A 19,951-nucleotide genomic window follows, 5' to 3' on the forward strand; every position below is an offset into this window, starting at 1 on the left:
TAATGCGCGAGATATTGACATATTTGCTGCAGTACCGTTATACCTCGATAGGGGGCAGTGTCTATGACCTCCTTGGTTTCACAACATTGAAAATACAACAAGTGGTGAAGAAGGTATTCTACTAAGTTGGAATGTTTCTTCAAAATTTTATTTTGTAACAATGATCATAAAATAAACTTTTTTTATGTCTTCAATTTTTATTTTCATTCATTTTTTGCTTTTATTTTAATCTTTGTTGATGGTGTGACACTCAGATAAAGAAAATATGTGCAATAACATAGGAATTATTCTGTTCATTATTTATACAATTAACTGATATGGTACTGAGGCATAAATAAATAAAAAGAGCATACCTGCTTATCATCTTCTCTTGGACTGAAGTAGCATGGACACAGTTTACATGTCAATTTGGTATTTTTCCGGGGGGTACTTTTATTCCAGGGGGTACTTTTATTTGATTTTGAAGATTTGTCCGGGGGGTACTTTTATTCCAGGGGGTACTTCTATTTGAGAGGTGAGAGTAGTTAACTATAAATGAAAGGGAATGGACAGATTTATTATAAATGACTTGATCAATCTTTCATATTGTTAAACATAAAACCTTTATCACATACACGGCTTACTGCGATTATTACCAGACGCTAGAGCGAATCAGACCAGGCACAGACAAGCTGTCATTCCAGTCAAATGAAATCGCCTGTAAAAAATGGGTCGCCTAAAATCAATATCCAGTTGCAAATTATGCCGAACTTTTGCACTTAAAAATCAATAAATGCCGATTTAGCGTTATGAAAATGACGCATTACCGCAGCTTGGGACTATAACTAGAACACTACAAGGCTGGTATTTTTGGTTTTAGTTAATATTTTAGTGTAATATTTTCTGGTGACAGCCGCCCCCCTCCCACCCCCGTGTGTAATATATTCAGCACATGTCCCTTTCCGTCTGGGGCCGGGTTGTATTTCCGGTACCTACCACAAATCATACGCGCTTCTCAGCGCGCCCAGAGTCGAGAAGACGGCCAGACCTCCGCTCCAGAGCGTCAGGGGCAGCCTGAGGTCGAACTTCTCCCGGTTCTGCATGAAATATCTGCCGCCGAACACCAGCACCACGTACAAGATGGCGTAGGTGAAGGCGGCTGTCCAGTTCTCTCCCATCCACTGCAGAGCCGCATTCTCGTTGAAATCCTTCTCGAACGGCAGCTGGTACTCGAACGGGTAGGCGATGATGTCGGAGGAGTTGTCGGCCATGCTGAGGCTTCTGTCCCGCGTGTCTAAGCTAGAGATCCGCGTATCTAAGCGGGTTGGAGCACAATGGTCCCGTATCTATATACCGTACACGCCCAGCCGGTAACCACCACGAGCACAGGCACCGGTAGTAACAAATTTCACGTCAGACCAGTCCACTATAATTTACAGGGATCTTTCATAAAATATCTATACTAATACATCCTAAACAGCAAAATATAAGAACAAAATGTTCTACAACCAATTGTTCATATATTATGTATAAATACATTAACTATGTTTGGTGAGATGTTAAATCATTTCTATGCAATATGATTGCACATTTAGATAATATTAACCAAAGACCCCCCATAACTGTTGTCAGAATGTGACATTCTCCTCCCGCCTGATCAGACGTCATTCAAATAAACATCTCTGATTGGCTTACAATGTGGCAATTATATGGCCCGGTAACCAATGACAGAGCCGAATGGAATGAAGTAACGTCCGCCAGTGCAGTTTTGGCGCCAAACACGCCTGAATAACTTTCACTCACCTGGATACGGAGGATTTCTTGAGACTCTTTCAATCAAGAGCCTAAGTCGTCAGTGATACAATGATTGCGGTATAGAAAAAATGTGTGAAAGTTTTGGGGTTTCTGAGAAGTTTTATTTTTATTTTCTGTGAATTCTTGAGACGATCATGTAACGTTACTTTGTTAATCCCCCAGCAAATCCTTCGGTGGCATAAGAATTAAGATAGCGTCATAAAAATGGCTGATGTGTTAGCAAATAAAACTCCTCGATCGGTTTAACTCCTTGGCCAGGTTTTATGGTACATGTGCTATCTCTGAGTATCTGTTGATGTGTAGGATCTGCTGAGAGATACACTTTGTATCTGAACAAGGACAGACAAAGTGAACTTTACTCGTAAAGACCTTGCTATTGTTTGACCCTTGTAGGTTCACGTGAGGTCACAAGAAGCTCATGAAAACCGATCTGCAGGCCGCTGCCCTTGCAGCCTGGGCGTCAGACTTTCAGGATCTTTCAGTCAGCTTTTAATACCGCGCTCTCTCGGTCACTTCCGTAGTGCCAGATCAGCACTTTTTAGCTCTGCTCTCTCGGTCGCAGAGCTGGGCAATACTCATAAGGCGGACCGGCACTTTTTTGGATCACTTCACCTCACCTAGTCTCATATCCAGGGTTGGGGACCATGGTTGTTGGATAGGACCTGTTCAAAATGTCAATGGACAGATTTTTGATCTTGTAACAGGACTGGCTTTATCTCACCTCATGATGTGACAGTGTTGTCTTGTAAATCCGCTGGTGGGCCATCGATTTTGGGATGATTGACAGGGTTTATTTCTAGCATAGACATCCTTCACGAGAAAGCCAAAGCCATAAACTTGGTACGAAGTCTCTCTATTGTATCTAAATTACTTATTTTTCTATCACACATACACGCACCTTATACATGTAGGTAGCCAGAATGCTTATCTAATCTATATTAGTGGTAACAACTGTTATAATGACCCTGAAATAGTAGTCTGTGTAACGCAAACTCTACTGTCCGGGGCTGTAACTGGCCCTCCCGAGGCCGGCGGATTTTGGGCGGGCTGCTATAAGCGGGATTTAGTCAGGCTAATGAAATCATAACCAAAAGCACAATAAAGTTTAGAGGCTTGGCCAAGTTTGTGCATATCAAATGTATAGGCCAAAACTCATAAGGCGGACCGGCACTTCTTTGGATCACCTCACCTCACCTAGTCCTATCCTCATCAGGAGGGTTGGGGAATTTTATTTCACTGAAGAAGAACGACGGATGTCGTTTGAAACGTCTGAATTAAATTTGATTTATCCAGAAGAAGAGATTGAACTTTCATCTATTCAGTATAGGCGTGCCGTATCTTTGTAGTCCGCCTTGGGGCGCTTTTGCACGGGCTAACAGGTGCGCTGAAACCGCAACCAACCAACGCGAATAAAAACTACTATAGCATCTGTTTTTAAGAAAAACTACATAATATATTAGTTCGTGTTCAGCACAATAGGCTACTCAATATATTATCTATCGACTATTTACTGTATTATCCTGCAATAAGTCTTTTTTTTTCATATGAATTTTGCCGGTTGGTTTACATAACGTTTTGCTGCGGTGTAGCTGACACGTCATATGACTACCATCATGGCGGTAAGGTGATGAGATCAACAGGTCTGTCGACTCCGTTTTCTCTGTTTCATCCTTCTTACGGACTCCTCCAGACTCCCTCCGACACCCTCCGGACAGTAGGGGGGACGGGGAAGGGTTGTGCGACGTTCCACAGCCATGGGCAGCTGTTTGGGCAAACTGTTCGACAAGAAAATACAAGTCAGGTGAGTCGGTCGGACTTTGTTTATTTTGTACATTTTGTACACGGTCATTTAGAGTACCTGCTGTGCCGACAGGACTTCACAGGAGGGTTGGGAAAAAAAGAAAAGAAAATCACTTATTTTTATCTGTAAAACTCTGTCGTCAGGTTGTCCGAAACGTTATTTTCTGCTTTTTTGTGTGTTTAGTTTTTTGAAACTTTACCTGTAGTGACCTGTAACTTGAGTACCCCACACCTGTGTCAGGTGACCGCCCTTCCTCCTCCCGTGTTGTGGAACTGATTATGGCTTCACAATTCTACTGTCTCTTCAGAACACATTTCATCAGAGCGAAATTCTGAAGGCTTTCTGTTTGTCTTACTTCACAAAATTATTACGTTAACTAAATTCAAGTCCCACATTTCAACTTAGATTTGATGCACACCAAGTTTCATTGAGGAAATAATAAAATCTCCTTGATTTCACATTCATCAATAACATGATTCTTTCTTCTGTTAATTTTTTTCAATGGTTTAATTCTTACCTGTGTAGTTTCATACCATGTATTATGATGTAATATACAATAGCAGGGCTGTCTCCCAGGATGGAAATTTGCATGTTGGAAGAGACAAAAAATTTCCCCCGTTCAAAAATTTGAACTTCATTACTTGAAACTGATGATGAAAATTTATTTTTGTAAGCTGACAGATTTTAACAAGGCCTAGGAAAAAAAATTGTGTTTCCTGTTTCCCTACCTTCCCTAGAAACACCTGCCGACCCTAGACTTTTTTTGGGTGGGCAGTGGAGTCACAAAGCTTCCAGTTAGAATTTTTATTCAGCCTGCTTCCTATTGAAGTAAAAACAGTCTGCTTGTCCTATCTAATGAAGGATTAATGTATCTATTGTGCACAAAATCAAAGTTTGACATTGAAAGACAAGTGTCCTTATGCATTTCAGTTTCCTTTGTTCAACTGTATTGTAATATGTATCACTAGATTTTTGGCTAGCCTAAAAAAAATTACAAAAAAAAAAGATATCCCCTACCTACTGACCCTAATTTTTTCAGGACTGAAACAGGAAACACAACATTTTTTTTCCTAGGCCCAATCAAAATCAACAACATGGGCTCCCAAACAATGATGGGGACGGAAAAAAAGTAAAGCTGGAGACAGCCTTTTTGTACAACTGTAAACGTGGTTCAAAATTGAATTCATAAAATAAAAAAAATCAACCTCATTCCTCTGCCCAAACCTGCTGTGATCAAGTGAATGTTTCAGTAGATTTGTGTTTATAGTTTGCGTGTTTACATCCATGTGTGGCAATAACTTGCGGATGTAGCTGTTTATTGTAACAAAACCATTACTGTTACAGTGTGTCTGTGTCCTTGTCATATATCTGATATATTGATTCCAGCATAACGCTCCAGCTACTGTATCTGTACTGCATGTATCTGGTATAAGGATGTTATAATTATATACAAGTTTCAACAAGGAGCTTTTATGATAAAAGCTCCTTGATTTCAATAAACCATCCTTAGTGTAATCACTATGCTAAGGCCTAGGAAAAAAAATGTTGTGTTTCCTGTTTCAGTCCTGAAAAAATTAGGGTCGGTAGGTAGGGGATATCTTTTTTTTTTTGTAATTTTTTTTAGGCTAGCCAAAAATCTAGTGATACATATTACAATACAGTTGAACAAAGGAAACTGAAATGCATGAGGACACTTGTATTTCAATGTCAAACTTTGATTTTGTGCACAATAGATACATTAATCCTTTATTAGATAGGACAAGCAGACTGTTTTTACTTCAATAGGAAGCAGGCTGAATAAAAATCTAACTGGAAGCTTTGTGACTCCACTGCCCACCAAAAAAAAAGTCTAGGGTCGGCAGGTTTTTCTAGGGAAGGTAGGGAAACAGGAAACACAACATTTTTTTTCCTAGGCCTTATCAAGAACATGCAGCACAGCTGTTACTACTATATCCAAACCTTGTCTGTCAAAGTCCTTCCTATATATTAGTGATAGTTTTCAAGATGACAGTGTATTTAATTCCTGTGTTGACATGCTATTTTTTTTTTTTTTCAGAACGAGCTCTCCATATTTCACATCAGGGTCAAGAATTAACATAGAGGTAAAGACTGCAATATCGGAACAATGTTGAAGTCAATTATGCATTATTTTCCCCATTGTGTCAGCTAAAGATAGACTGTTCCCATGGCTTCTTCTAGTTATGTGAGTGAATGAGTGAGTGAATGAGTGAGTGAATGAATGAGTGAGTGAGTGAGTGAGTGAGTGAGTGAGTGAGTGAGTGAGTGAGTGAGTGAGTGAGTGAGTGAGTGAGAGACTGGGTGAGTGAAGTAAGATTGTCTTGTTCAGCCATTCTTCACACAGGTGAATTTTTAGAGACCATTACTATATGTGTATATTACTTTTCAAAAGTTTCTCAAGTGTTTTGTCTGAGAGTTTCACTATCCACTACCGTTCCATAGAATAACTGTTTCATACCATACAAATTTATTGTTGCAGTTTTCCAAAATTCTAAGTTAAAAAGGTAGCAAACAGGCGTTATGAATTACAAGGCAGGTAGTAAAACTTGAATATGACTAAGAACAAAGTGCACAGCGGCCCTTTGAACTTCTTTTCATTATATAATGTTTGTTCAGTTAAGCATTGGTTTTTTTATCCATGAACCAAAAAATTAAGATGTTGTAGCATTACATGAGAAAGCTGGATGAAACTAACGGTGTTTCTTCCCTTTGTTTTGCAGTTTGAAAACCTGATAGATGAGGTAAGTACTCCGCTGTTTGAACCAATTTTGATATTTCATAGTTTATAATTTTGGTTACTTTGTTGCCCCATGGCTGAGGCATGATGGGATTGAAGTGGCTTGCACACAACTCTGGGACTGAGAGTTACAAAGCATGATGGGACTTTATGGTTAAATCATTACATGTGTATTTTAACAATATTCATGTAGACTAACGTATCATTGGCCGAACATATTGATGATCTGTGTGTGGTTAGAATTGCTATGCAAGGGCTGCCTACTAGCATGGTCTTCTGGCTCACAAATTTTAATAAGACAGCTCTTAAAACTTTGAGTACACCAAAACTTTGTCAAAAGCCTGGAATCTTTAACATTTAACCAAGGAAGGACATTATAATTTATATAGAAGTGTTGTTGTTTGGATTAAGGTTATTTGAGGTAACATTGAAGATGATGAGCCTTCCAATATTTCTGGATGGTTTTGTAAATTGTTGCTTGATTTGTGTTGATGAAGTTTAGGTTAAAGTAAGATGATAACAATGTTCAGGCAGTGTTTTTTCTTGTCTTGTGTCCTTACCTGACATTATCAGCTGATGTTACATCATGTGTGGTTTTTGTTTCAGGATGACAACGTAGACAGAGGAAGGTACCTGTACACACCTGTTCTTACACACCTGCATGCCTCACTTTCTCTGAAAACTTTCACTTTTCAATTACTTTGGGAAAATAGCACCAAACACATTTTACACATGTTTGTTACAGATGTGTTTATCTGTACGTTTTGAAACGCAGGGACAGTTTTTTTACTTTGCCTTCACTTGAATTTAGAAACTTTCATTCATTCCTACCAGAGATTTACTTTGTTTGCATCAAGGAATCTGACCAGACGAAATTGACACTGTTTGGTCATAGATTTTATGTGTTGAGCTGAAAGAAATGCCACGAATTGGTCAATTTTTATATTTTCTCCCTTTCTTGTAAAATTGATTGTGATAAATCTGGGAAGCCATTTTGCTATATTAGAAGGGTGCCGTGTATAAGGGAGCCTCTGGCCTGTGTTGTATCAATGTTTGGCTGTGTTTAGGGCCGTGACCAGGGAGGAGATTGATGCCCTAAAGCAGAAACGCTACAGCGACCTGGTTCAGCAACAGAGGACCATAGATGCTGAGCTAGAGGCTGAGGTACACTATATACACATTATAACTATACACATACATGTACATACATACACACACATGTACATGCACACACACATGCACGCACCACACACACTCACATGTACATGCACACACACACAACAGAGGACCATAGATGCTGAGCTAGAGGCTGAGGTACACTTTATACACATTATAATCATATTCATACATGTACATGCACACATACCACACACACACACACACAACAGAGGACAATGATGGGCAGCCACACTAAGTCACTAAGCTAGAAGTAGACCTACACTATATATGTGTTATATACATCTACTTCCAGTTATATGCTTTTACATACATGTACACACATGTACATACACAGTATATGTATACATACATACAAACACACACACAGCAGAGGATGATAAGCTCTTTATCATTACAGAATATTTGACTAGATCAGCTAAGTCAAATTGAATGAAGACAAGTCCATTTTGATGTAAAGCACTGCTTCACATATCAAATTATGTATTAAAGACATTTATTCACTTTGCTTAATGACCACCACACATCAGCGAGTTCTTTCAAAGTTCTGTAGTTTTCTTCTTTTCAAAATTCTGGCTTCCCTGTCACATGCTCACACCCTCCCGCAGACTGACACGACGACTCTGTTGTTTCCATGGCGTTACCATAGCTACAGGAGCAGGAGGAGCAGCTGCGGATCGAGGAGGAGGCGTTCTACGCGGCGCAGCGGGAAGCGGCGCGCATCGCCAAGCAGCGGAAACTTCTGGACCAGGTTCAGGCTCCGACTCGGGAAAACTTTCACTGATTTGGCTACTTTCACCTTTACTGATTTGGCTGATTTTTTCTGCTTAATTCAGGATGGTGGTGGTGGGTTGGAGGAGAAGACGTCTTGATTTTAACTCTCTCGTTTCTTAAGATTTTACAACATTCTTAAGATGCTCAGATAAACTTGACATAGCGACCTCTTGGTGACCCATAGTTCCCTCCAATCCCATCATGCACCAGGCCATGTCTGCTTTTTTTTTCAAATGTTTTGTGGTTTCTTTTTAACACTTGAAGATGTCTTCTGACGTTCCTTCTACTTTCTTAAGCAACAGGCAGCTGCTAAGAATGGACCCAAGGCGTGGGTCGGTGGCGACCAGGACGACTGGGAAGTGTGAGTCCCTGTTTCTCGTTTTTTTCTGAATCAGATTCTCAAACTGACCCGAAATGCATCATTGATGTTTACCGTAGATCTGGAAATATTCGCAGTAGTTTGTGGTTGCAGTTTTCACGCTTTTCCAATATGTTACAGTGTTTGTTAAGTGGCATAAATGCACAGAGTGTTTTGCAATACTTCTTGTCCCCTTGTAAAATGCACTTTACATGACTTTCTTCACTCCACCCATCTGTATAAATTGGTACCTGACTTTGGTTGGGGAGGTAAACTGTGGTGGAATGAGAGAGATGGGCTTCACCTTCCAATACTGTCCTTAGACACCGTGGATGAAAACACTTACAGTCTTAAAAAGTCCATGGGATGACTTATCTTTGGTTTACTAGTACTACAGAATTGTTTCAGCTACTCAAAAATCCACCTATCACCACCAACCACATAAAGCATCATGTGCAGGTCAGGCAAACAGGTTGTCAAACCCACCGGCAAATGCCTGTCTGCCTGCTCATCTGTCGAATCGACAGGAGAATAAAAAAAAACACCAACCACAAGAATATACCTGTACTACAACATGCGAACCCTAACTCCTGTACTGTTGTAACCTGCAGGGCCGGAGGGGAGGAAGATTTTGAGAAATTCCTGGAAAGTGTCAAACAGAGAGCGCTCAGCACCAGGCAGAGTATGGAGGGTAAGGGTCTGCGTTTCTCGTTCGTTCATTTGTTCATTCATTCATTCATTCGTTCTTTTGTTTGTTCGTTTGTTCGTTTGAATGGACAAATCAGAATTAAATGAAGCACAGTTTTAACCTTTTCCTGTGTCTCCTGTATGTAACCCTGTACCCAAGTCTAATCCGTTACCAAACTGTACCTCGTCAGGGGGAGGGTTAAGAGGGAGGATAGTGTAAAATACGTCTAAGGGACTTTCTGTACTTACAAAATTGTCTGTTAAAGCAACAGAAACTTGTGCTGTGATTCTTGTGAAACTTGTGCTGTGATTCTCATCCACACATACGTATGTTGTACCCATAAAAAGCTTGACTTAGGAAAAATGAAGAAAAAAGGAAAGAATCCAGGAAAGATGATGGGCTAGAGTATATGTAACCATGGAAACTGTTGCCATGTATAGGAGGTACAGAAGCCCCGCCCGGCGATGAGGTGACCAATGAGAATGGAGACTCGACTTCTCTGGACCTGGAGTGGGAGAATGAGGAGTTGGGAGGTGAGTGGTCAGACTTGGTCTGGAGCTTATGGAGACGTAAAACCAACTGGGAATCACAAAATTAGACTTGCCAAGTTAGGGTGGGTACTGGTATGGTGTGCTGGTACAAAACTGTTTTTTCTCGTCGGACTTGTCTGGAAACAATGGGCCTGAAAAAATCAGTGGACCGGATTCTGAAAATGAACAGATTATATCGGCAGGTGTTCACATGTTTTTGAGCTGACCGACCCAAGAAATAAACAAGAACGAAGTAGAGGAGAGTTGATAGTCATTTTTACCAAGTTTCTACAGTCAAACCTGGTCTAAGTTAACAGGGGCAGTTAGCATTGTTTACATAAAGGTACAATTTTAAAAATGCCAGAAGATGTTGGATACTCAATTAAACAGCTTCATTTGTAGCAAAGTGAACCAATGTTTAGAGCATTGCCCATTAACAAGTTTTCACATACAATCAGGTTCAGGTCCAGACCTGGACTTGATCCTCTGGCCCTGAACCGTACCTTTACCTGAATTTTCTGTTCCGGCACCCACCCCAATTGTTTATGTAGATCTGTAGTTTATTTCAACATCTGAGGATATGCTGTCTTGATTTTGTGCATGACATGAGTTTTTATGATTTTGCAGATTTTTTTATGTGCTTGTCACAGTGTTGCTGTTCCTCTAAGTTGCTACATTCTTGTTGCTTTAATATTGCCACATGATTGCTACATGATTGCTACATAATTGCTACATAATTGCCATGTTGTTGCCAATGACCCAATAATGAGGCTTATCCATGATTTCTTGTGGTCTCTCCCGTTAGCCGGAGCCCCTAAACTTTCCCCGGACGGTTTGTACCACTTTCACCTTTTCCTTGGGAGTTAAAGACGTCTTCAAGATTCCTTAAAGATGCCATGTCTTAACCCTTGTCCTGTTGACATTATTTTACCCATATATGCTTGTAGCTTCCTTTGATGATTCTGTGTTTTTTTCTTGGCTTTTGCTGCTGCAGAAAAACGTCCACCGGGTGTGCTTCATTGCAGCATGACATTATCTTCAAGTTGTGAAAAATTCCTCTCCTGTTCATGACTGGGCCCTACATACAGTACCTGCTTGTATAATGTGCAACCTGTATGATACGGGCACAGCAGGACAAGGGTTAAACTACTAGTAATTCTCCTGTTGGTTAATATTTTTCTATTCTGCCATTTCTTTGTTCAGAATGTGCTTGTAGATTGTAGATATGGGCTTATTTATGGTCACTTCTGTCTCAGACTCCCTGGGAGGAAAACTTGACCCAAACAATATCCACTCCCTGAAACAGGCACAAACTTTCCTCCAGAATCCTCTTAGATTCTTTTTTTCTAAACCTGTGGTGGAATACATTCAAACCTGTACCAGTGATCACCTCAACATAAGGACTACTGGGCACCTTGCCATAATGTCCCCTTTTTGTTTGTTTTCTTGGCTTTTTCACAAGCATGAAGAATCCTGTCTATAGTGTCAACCTTTCTACACAGACAAGACTTTTTTGGTCTCAGGGTGATGTTCTTGAGCAGTTTTCACTGAATCAACAGCCCTGGTTACATATGACTGAAAATGAAATTAAAAGCAAAGAAAATCTTTGGACATAAGAGTTTTCTTTTACACAACCAGTTTTTCTCACCTGCTGACGTTTCGATGTCTGTCAGAACTCCAGTTAGAAGCTCTGAGGAAGGTCAGCAGGTGAGAAAACTGGTTGCGTAAAAAAAAACTCTTATGTCCTTTGATCTACCAACCTGATGAAATTATTTTCGGAAAGAAAATCTTTAATTTGTTCCTTTTCCCTGACGATGTTTGTGCTGGTTACAGAAATGGGTGAGGAGCTTCTGCGTCGGGCGCGCAGCAACACGGAGGTCGAGATCCTGAAACTCATCGTGGACGACCCCGACGAGAGGAGACGCCTGGAGAGCAACGTTTCCACGGAGATGGAGTGGGACGACGACGAGTTCGTCTCCGCGGAAACCGTCGTTCCCTCACCGGTCATGGAACACGTCGAACTGGCTGCAGAGCATACTGGGAAGGAAGCGAGGCATGCTGGGAAGCTGCAGGGGGAAGATGGGATAGGTTCAGATGACAACCAGGACAGATAATGTGCTGAATAAATAAATAAATAAATAAATACATAAATACTGCACTGGTGTTTCCGAAGGAGACAAGCTGGATCTACAAGGAAGCTGGAAAGTTGTGTTCTTTCTACCGAATTATGTTTGGGACGTCTCGAAGGTTTTTTCTACCGAATTATGCTTGGGACGTCTCAAAGGTTTTTTCTACCGAATTATGCTTGGGACATCTCAAAGGTTCTTTGTCAAAGCTTAACGCCTTCACGTAGTGCAGTGCAATGTTGTTGTTGTCTTTTTGTTATGTTTGTAAAGGCCTACTTTCTGTTAGCCGTAACATAATACCGCTGCAGTACAGATCTGAATTACTGCTTATCTAGATGTGTGCAAAATGCTTGGAGATCTCATATCAGTGGTTTCGTTGGGAATGTTAATGGTGTAACAGAGTGCAGGAACTGACTGATCTGACTCAATGAACCAGTTTGGTCTGCCAGTGGCCATATTTTGGGTTGATATTTGGATGGAATAGGAAGCCAGAGCCCGTATGCTCTTAAGAAGTGTGCAAACTTTTGAGACATCCCCCAAGACGTTGCTAGAATCAGACGTTTTTGTTTATTTCGGTACCCTTTAGAAGGCTAAGACCTTCCAGGATTGAGAAACTGTGGAGCTCATTCCAGTCTTGGTGCCTTCAGACGCTGCAAGTAGAACCCCGGCCTGCGATGACGGGGGGTTAGCGTGGCAGAGGGGGGGTAGGAGTTAGAGGGGGGTTAGCGTGGCAGAGAGGGGGGTAGTGTGGCAGAGAGGGGGGTAGTGTGGCAGAGAGGGGCTGCCAAAAGTAAAGTGTCTAGTGTCATATTCTCATTTCCACATGTCATATCAAGCTGCCATGTCGGGTGCCCTGGGTTCCATATGCATCTTCCTAAAGTCAGAATTTACAGCAAAGTTTCACAGCTGGTTGGATGGAGCATGTTTTACATGTACTCTATATCGTGACTTGAGACTGGACATGTCAGTTGTAATGTGTACAGGTGTAGAGGCCTTTGACACTGAGAGTAAGATTTGAATAGTAATTTTTACGGCCTTTGGGAATCCAATGTGACTATTGTTTGGTGTTAGCTTGCATAGAGACGATGATGCTTCTGACAATCAAGTTTTGGAGTTTGTTTCGGTATCCCATTGCAGATACAGTCAAACCTGCCCAAGAGGACCACTCAGCAGACTAATGATATCTGGTCTCTGTGCACAGGTGGCCACTATTGACAGGATGCCTAATGTGCACATGTGGTCACTATTGACAGGATTCTCAATACTTTTATCAATGAGAAAAAGTACCTAAAGGGACCACCGAAACGTTTTGCCATTTTTCATGGCAGCGAGTGTAAGGAGCCTGGTAGCAATCGGGCAGCACCCAGGCTACAAATATCAGTCCTGCCAGTTGTACAGGTTTGACATACATTAGCTTCCATTTCCTGCAGTGTTGCGCGCTATAATGTACATGTTGTACAAACTGTATGATATAAATAAAATCAGTCAGGATTCAAGTAATCATTCAGAGATGTAAAAAATTAATCAGCAAGAAAGAAACATTATCGAAGTCCTGTATTATGTTTTCCTGACATTTGTATTCACTACTTTCAGAGTACAGAATTCACAGTAACATTGAAGAAGAATCAATCTGAAATAATAATAATAATTTGAAACGTCTGTATAAAAATAAAGTATCCAGAAGTAAAGATTGATTCTTCTTCAATGTTAACGATACCTGGATGTCTAATCTTCACAAACGAATTCACAGTAGTATTACAAATATTTAGTTTGGATAGATTTAGGTCTCATTTGCAAACTTATAGAGTATATACAAATGATTGACTTCAATATGCAAGATTTGCTGCATTTCAAACAATAAACCAAAGAAATCACTTCTTTTGAATGACTTGATTTTTTTCTGACGTGTGCAATAGTGCATACTACTGCCATGCTGGTGTATCTATTTGATAGTTGAAAATGTTTTTCATCAAAGTCTCACACTACTATTTAGAGTGAATACAACTAGATGGTGTTCATTATGATGTTGTGTAGTGCGGCAACTCAACTGCCGCAAGTATGAAATTCCCATCATTTACCACTTTGTCCGTGTGTCCTTCTCAAGTTCTGTTGGATCCAAAGTGTTCCTGATCACCATCTCCAATTTTTCAGATATTTTAAAAATTCCGTTTGGATCTGCATGCACCTGCTTGTATCCACAGATTTACAGTAAAGGAAGCACATCTTCACATTTTAGTCTAAAAGAACTTTAATGTCATATATACATGATATTCCATCTGAACAGTATTAAGTGTTCACAGCAAGACGTGGTCACCACAAAGTAGATTCAGTATTTATACAAAAACATACGTTTTCTCCATGCAACAGTGTGATATGTTAAACAAGTCCATACTGATCACAATAAGATTGTATAAACCAAACTACATGTACATCCCACATAGAGGCATCTGTATGTACTTGAAATTAGAAATAAATGTCTTACGGATAATTACAACAAAGCCACCCCTGATAAAATGGCACCGATAATACAGGATAAAAGTCTCTTTGATAACACATCAAGAGGGTACCATAGGGTACAGGCTCTGAGGTTTACAATACTTAATGTATCAGTACCCTAAAGTCCTAACCCTTTTTGCAGACACTTGTTACTTCTAGTATATGTCTTTATTGTGCTATCCGCACAGGCCTGGGAGGTGTCATGTGTAAAAAACTTACATTATCTAGTAGCAGCCAAATGCCTGGATTACAAAATAGAGAATTTTCTTATAGTCTGTAATAAAAAGATCAGAATATTTGCGTACCAAAATCAGAGATATGAATATTATCAAAGGATATGTAAATAATACTAAACATGTAACTAAAATAACTTTGTGCATAAGACATGGATACCATATGGACCTGGCAAAAACAAAGTACATGTAACTAAAAAGACTGAGGGTGTGGATGGCATTTCTTCCTGAAATTTTTACTGCTGATTTGTTCTGAGCCAAGAAACTAAAGGCCAGGACAATTTTCACTGAACATGATCACTTGTAACCCCCTTTCACGCCCTCTAATAAGTGGGTGTGGATGGGGTTTTCTAGCATATTGGTCCTACTAAGATTTCGTCATGTTAGAATTTCATTCTGGAAGAAAAATATTTTACTGCATCACCAGAGCCAAGTAACGAATCCCAGGAGAATTTCAACAGAAAGTTAGCTGGTAACCCCCTCCATACCCCGGAAGGCTATGTCTGGGGGTTATGCTGCAGTGGTAATGAAGCTCGGTGCCGTGTGGTAACCCCCTCCACACCCCCTGAGGCTATGTTTGGGGTTTATGCTGCTGTGGTGATAAAGCTGGGTGCCGTGTGCGTCCTCGTCTGCATGGAGGGGAAAGACGTGTAACCTTGAGCTGCCAGCTGACGATAGTTACTGGTGTTCAGCCGCCTGAAAACAAACAAACAAACATCAATCAGCGAAAGTGATCTCAATACAGTTTTAGCTCACTGAAGGGCTAGCCAATTATAGGTTTATTGTGCTGGGGAAATTCCCCTAGCTCTTTCCAGCCAGTACAATGAAAAGCAAACCACAGCTAAATGTCCCGCCCTGAGGACTGCAGGACTGGCGTACTTTTGTCTGAAAGTGTTCTGGCTCTGCAGACTATATTTGTCTGAATCCACCCCAAAATAATAATGTTTGGGAAACTTGACATTGTGGCCCAGGCAGCAGTTGGATTAGAAAGCAAACGTAGACATCCAGGTAACACGATACGCCCCAAAAGTAGATACTCAAGCAACTGGATGTGGTCTTGGAAACGGTCAGACGTTTCAACTACTATCCAGTAGTATTCGTCAGTGACACTGAAACGTTGAAACGTGTGACCATTTCCAAAACCATATCCAGTTGCTTGAGTAACTACTTTTGGCAAACGTAATACTGTAAATGCATTTAAGTTCGCAGGGATTTGATTTCGCGGTAGCGAGAAAAATGATATTTTCGCAGTGGTTTTAAGTTTGCGGCAACACCATAGACTGCAGTCTTATACCATAAAAGAAAAATGTTTGGTGTTCAAGGACTCGCTGTACTTACTTGACGACGTTGGACTCCATGATAGAGTTTGTGGGCGCGGTCTTGGGGCCGGGTGACGGGTGGAAGATCTTCCCCTCCTTGTTGGTGGTGATCGCTCGCTTCTGCTTCACCACGTAGGGGTCGTTGGAGTGCGAAGGGTAAGGGTCAAAGGTCCCAGCCTTCATGCCTCCGACCTAGGGTAGGAACACATCGTGAGTTAGTTACCATAACGATTATGATTGCTCTGATGATTAAAGACGCCTATGAGATGGACTTAAGGGCTTGATATTGACACAAAGCACTGGGAGGTCCTTGCAAATCAGGACAGATCATAGATTTGAGCTTGCACAGTGAAATGTGTTGAGGTCAGAGGGTAACATGTCAAGGGTGAAGGCCCCAACCTTGTAAACAGGTCTTGTTTTAGTTGTGTTCTGTTCATGTCACTGGGGCTTTCAACTCAAGAGCCTGACGTACTACCCACTATGCATTTTGCTGTGCATGAGCAGCTGGAACCATAAATCGCCTTATTGAGCAATTGACAGAAGGAGAAGAGAGACCCACCCTCTTGGCAGGGGAGCTGGGTTTGAAGGGTTTGAAGTCTCTCTTGCCGCTCGGCATCTTCTTGGAGGGCGGCAGCGGCCGGTCGGACCGGTACGGGTTCCCGTCGAAGTAATCCTTCGGCGCCAGGTTCAACCGGAATGCTGACCCCTTCATCAGCTTCTTGGAACCATCCATTTCTCGCTGGGGGGAGAAGGACATCAAAATTACTTCACAGCCAGATTAACATATCATTCAATGGTTGTCATGATCATTATACACTAAGGAGGAAAACTGATTTGTAGAATACATCACTCAACTCAAATCTATCAATACAGAGCTCAAATACACTGAATGTACCAATTACGATTTCAAAAGTGGATTCAAATAAATAAATCATACAAGGGTTATCCCACCACTAAACGGGATAACGAGTGATCGTGAGAGTGTGAGTGATACAAAGCAGGCGTTTGGCATTAGGATCCCAAGTACAGTACTAACATATAACATTAACACTCATCTGCTACCAATAGGACAATACAGGGCACAAAATACCTATCTACTCTGAAACGTGTGGTGTATACATTATCAGGATTTTGAGCCCTGCAGTTCAAGTCTTCAGACGATAAGTTAGCCTTACATTTCTGATGTCCTTGGCGCGCTCGTATGGGTCGGGCGCGTAGGGGGCCCCCTTACCCAGCGTCACGTTGGGATAGCTGAGGAACAAGGACAAATGTCAATCAATCCATCTGTCAATCAATCAATCAATCTGTCAACAGTTCTTCTTCAACTTTGCAGACACATGTCTGAATGGAGTTGATTTTATATTCATGGGATAAAAGACTCTCATTAAAATTTTCTCTAATCATATGAAATATTTTCAAAAACAATCCTTGTGCAAAACAAACACTTCCAAATTCAATAAAGCACAACATGTTAAAAATAGACGATTATAGAATCAACTTTATCTATGCAACTCACAACACAGCAGCGTATTGTGTTTGCGACCATGCTTATGTTTGTGTTTATGTTTGTATTTACCCGTAGCCTGTTCCGTTCTTCGGCGGGTTTGTCAGCACGTTTTTCCCCGGCGTCACGTACGCTTTCCTCGGGCGAGCCACGGGAGAAAAGGCACCGACAGGTCCGGCAAATGTTCCGTAAGAATTCCCAAGGCCAGAGCTGAAATAAGATAAATAAACAAATAAATATAAACAATCCGTGGGTTAGTACATCATCATCCTATTTAGGTGATTTTCTAGTATTATGTAACGGTTTATCTCCTAGGAAATACATTATACTAGACACGCCTACTACATTGCAGAAAGAGGTGTAAAAACTGAGTTTTATCCTGCTTGGAGACTACAAGACTCCACCAAACATACACCATGTTGTATGTGTTCCTTGTATGTGTACCTGGGCCCCAGTGAAAATCAGTTTGTCAAAACTGAATCGGGCCACCCAGGAGTCTGAAAATATCAATAAACAATAATGTTCTAGACATCACATCTTAAAGGGAACTCACGGTTTCTTATCCCCGTTACTTAGCAGGAAGGGTTTGCCCTAAACAATTCACACCACACAACCCGTCATTCCAGACATCACATCTTAAGGAAACTCACGGTTTCTTATCCCCGTTACTCGGCAGGAAGGGTTCGCCCTAAACATACACCACACAACCCGTCATTCCAGACATCACATCTTAAGGAAACTCACGGTTTCTTATCCCCGTTACTCGGCAGGAAGGGTTCGCCCTAAACATACACCACACAACCCGTCATTCCAGACTTCACATCTTAAGGAAACTCACGGTTTCTTATCCCCGTTACTCGGCAGGAAGGGTTTGCCCTAAACATACACCACACAGCCCGTCCTTCTAGACTTCACGTCTTTAAGGAAACTCACGGTTTCTTATCGCCGTTACTCGGCAGGAAGGGTTTGCCCTAAACAATTCACACCACACAACCTGTCATTCCAGACTTAAGGAAACTCACGGTTTCTTATCCCCGTTACTCGGCAGGAAGGGTTTGCCGAGGTTCTTCTTGGCCTCCTTGAGCCTGTGTTGCCGGCGCAGCTTGATGGGGTCGGTGTACGCCTCGGCTTCCATCACGCGGTTGAACGTTTTGTCGAAGTAACCGTCCTGCCGCGCCGTCCGCGTCTTACTCCCGCCCGGTAACATCTGCTTGCCTTTCCCCGCGGCATCGTTAAAGTTCACTAAGCGAAGGAAATGGAAAGAACCGTTATTCAAATGACCAAACTTTTCTGGGGTTTACGGAGGATCTAAGTTGCCTGACGCGATAGCCAGCCCAGGTAGACAGCCCAGTATTTTCCGTTAACCCACTTTTCTGCAAGAGGAGTAGAAAATGCCCTTTACATCAGCATCTCCCATCGCTTGATAGATGACACATGTTCTATCTGCATAATTTGACATTTTTTGTTTCCGCTAACTTTCGAGTACAATGATAGAAATTTAGAAAAGGTTGACAGCAACCATAACGATAACAAGAGTTGTGTTTGTCCTTACTTTTGGGCAGTTTGTACTTGTCCCCGATGGTGGTATAGCCCATCTCCTGGAAGATCCCCAGCCGCTCCATGTCAGTTTTTCCGGTGTCAGGCATCTTGGCTTCTTCTTCTGCGTTCCCTCGTCTTCAGCTAGTAAAAACACAGCGGAATATCACAGTTTCCGATAGGAACACCTGTACAGCAGAGCCGGTCAGAGTAAACAACAACCCAGGGAGGTTGTCACAACAGCTGGGATAAATTATCAAGAGGCAGAAAGACTCCTTCCAAGTGTCCTAGTTCCGAGTTCCGCCCTAGCTAGCACACTTCGCAACCTCCGAACTGGACTCAGACTCGGTAAAGTCACACCTTTGAAGTTCCAGGGAGCTCCCGAGGATTTAAGGCACCATAATGTCTTAAAATGACTGAAGAAATGCTATTCTAGCGCGCGAAATTTACTCGTAAGAAGCGCGAAAGTTGCCGAAGCTTTGTCAGTTGTTTGTTACTGTTGTCCACGCCTCTATGGCGGTGGGTGAGCGCACTCAAAAAGAGGAGGCCAGTGAGTACAAAACTTAAAAAAGTGACCTTTTCACCAAACAAAATGTACACCTATGTGATATTGTACTATCGAAAATTATATTTGAGAAGTATTTTCATATTTTAAAACATTTTAATGACAATATAGTAGTATTTTGAATTATGAATCATATTTGTCTTTCCACTTGGTACAGGCCATTGCCTGGCAACGGAGGAAGCGGAGCGAGTTGGGGTCATGAGGTCACTCTCGGATCCAGGGCACTCTGTGATAACAACAACCTGGGGACGAGGTTACAACCTTTCATCGTAAAAAAAAAATGAAAATTCCTTAAT

At 41.4% G+C, this 19,951-nt stretch overlaps 3 protein-coding genes across 4 annotated transcripts in view; 1 reads left to right on the forward strand and 2 right to left on the reverse strand.

Annotated features, from left to right (window-relative positions):
* Nucleotides 1–1,393, reverse strand: part of LOC118411420 (elongation of very long chain fatty acids protein 6-like) — a 10,700-nt gene extending 9,307 nt beyond the window's left edge. Inside the window, exon 1 of the mRNA XM_035813696.1 lies at nt 976–1,393. Within this exon, the coding sequence (XP_035669589.1) occupies nt 976–1,250 (275 nt within the window). The 5' untranslated portion in view covers nt 1,251–1,393. The remainder of the gene's footprint in view (nt 1–975) is intronic.
* Nucleotides 1,394–3,374: 1,981 nt separating this feature from the next.
* Nucleotides 3,375–12,698, forward strand: LOC118411422 (AP-1 complex-associated regulatory protein-like). 2 transcript variants are annotated; one of them, XM_035813699.1, is made up of 11 exons: nt 3,375–3,595; nt 5,652–5,697; nt 6,334–6,354; nt 6,957–6,979; nt 7,418–7,514; nt 8,176–8,277; nt 8,597–8,661; nt 9,270–9,349; nt 9,787–9,879; nt 10,682–10,708; nt 11,710–12,698. In XM_035813699.1, the coding sequence occupies exons 1-11, from the start codon at nt 3,549–3,551 to the stop codon at nt 11,988–11,990; spliced, it is 882 nt and encodes a 293-aa protein (XP_035669592.1). In that variant the 5' UTR covers nt 3,375–3,548; the 3' UTR covers nt 11,991–12,698. The 2 variants fall into 2 exon arrangements, with proteins under 2 accessions (XP_035669592.1, XP_035669593.1); XM_035813700.1 differs by lacking the exon at nt 10,682–10,708 and having other exon boundaries at nt 3,376–3,595; nt 11,710–12,697.
* A 1,534-nt stretch (nt 12,699–14,232) lies between these two features.
* Nucleotides 14,233–19,620, reverse strand: LOC118411416 (UPF0602 protein C4orf47 homolog). Its single transcript, XM_035813691.1, has 8 exons — nt 19,107–19,620; nt 18,577–18,796; nt 17,627–17,764; nt 17,226–17,301; nt 16,610–16,789; nt 16,070–16,242; nt 15,283–15,427; nt 14,233–15,208 (listed from the first exon to the last, which is right to left on the reverse strand). Exons 1-7 carry the CDS (start codon nt 19,198–19,200, stop codon nt 15,316–15,318), a joined length of 993 nt encoding a protein of 330 aa, XP_035669584.1. The 5' UTR covers nt 19,201–19,620; the 3' UTR covers nt 14,233–15,208; nt 15,283–15,315.
* Between the last annotated feature and the right edge of the window lie 331 nt (nt 19,621–19,951).

The sequence above is a fragment of the Branchiostoma floridae genome, chromosome 3, assembly GCF_000003815.2.
Source record: "Branchiostoma floridae strain S238N-H82 chromosome 3, Bfl_VNyyK, whole genome shotgun sequence".
NCBI lineage: Eukaryota > Metazoa > Chordata > Leptocardii > Amphioxiformes > Branchiostomatidae > Branchiostoma > Branchiostoma floridae.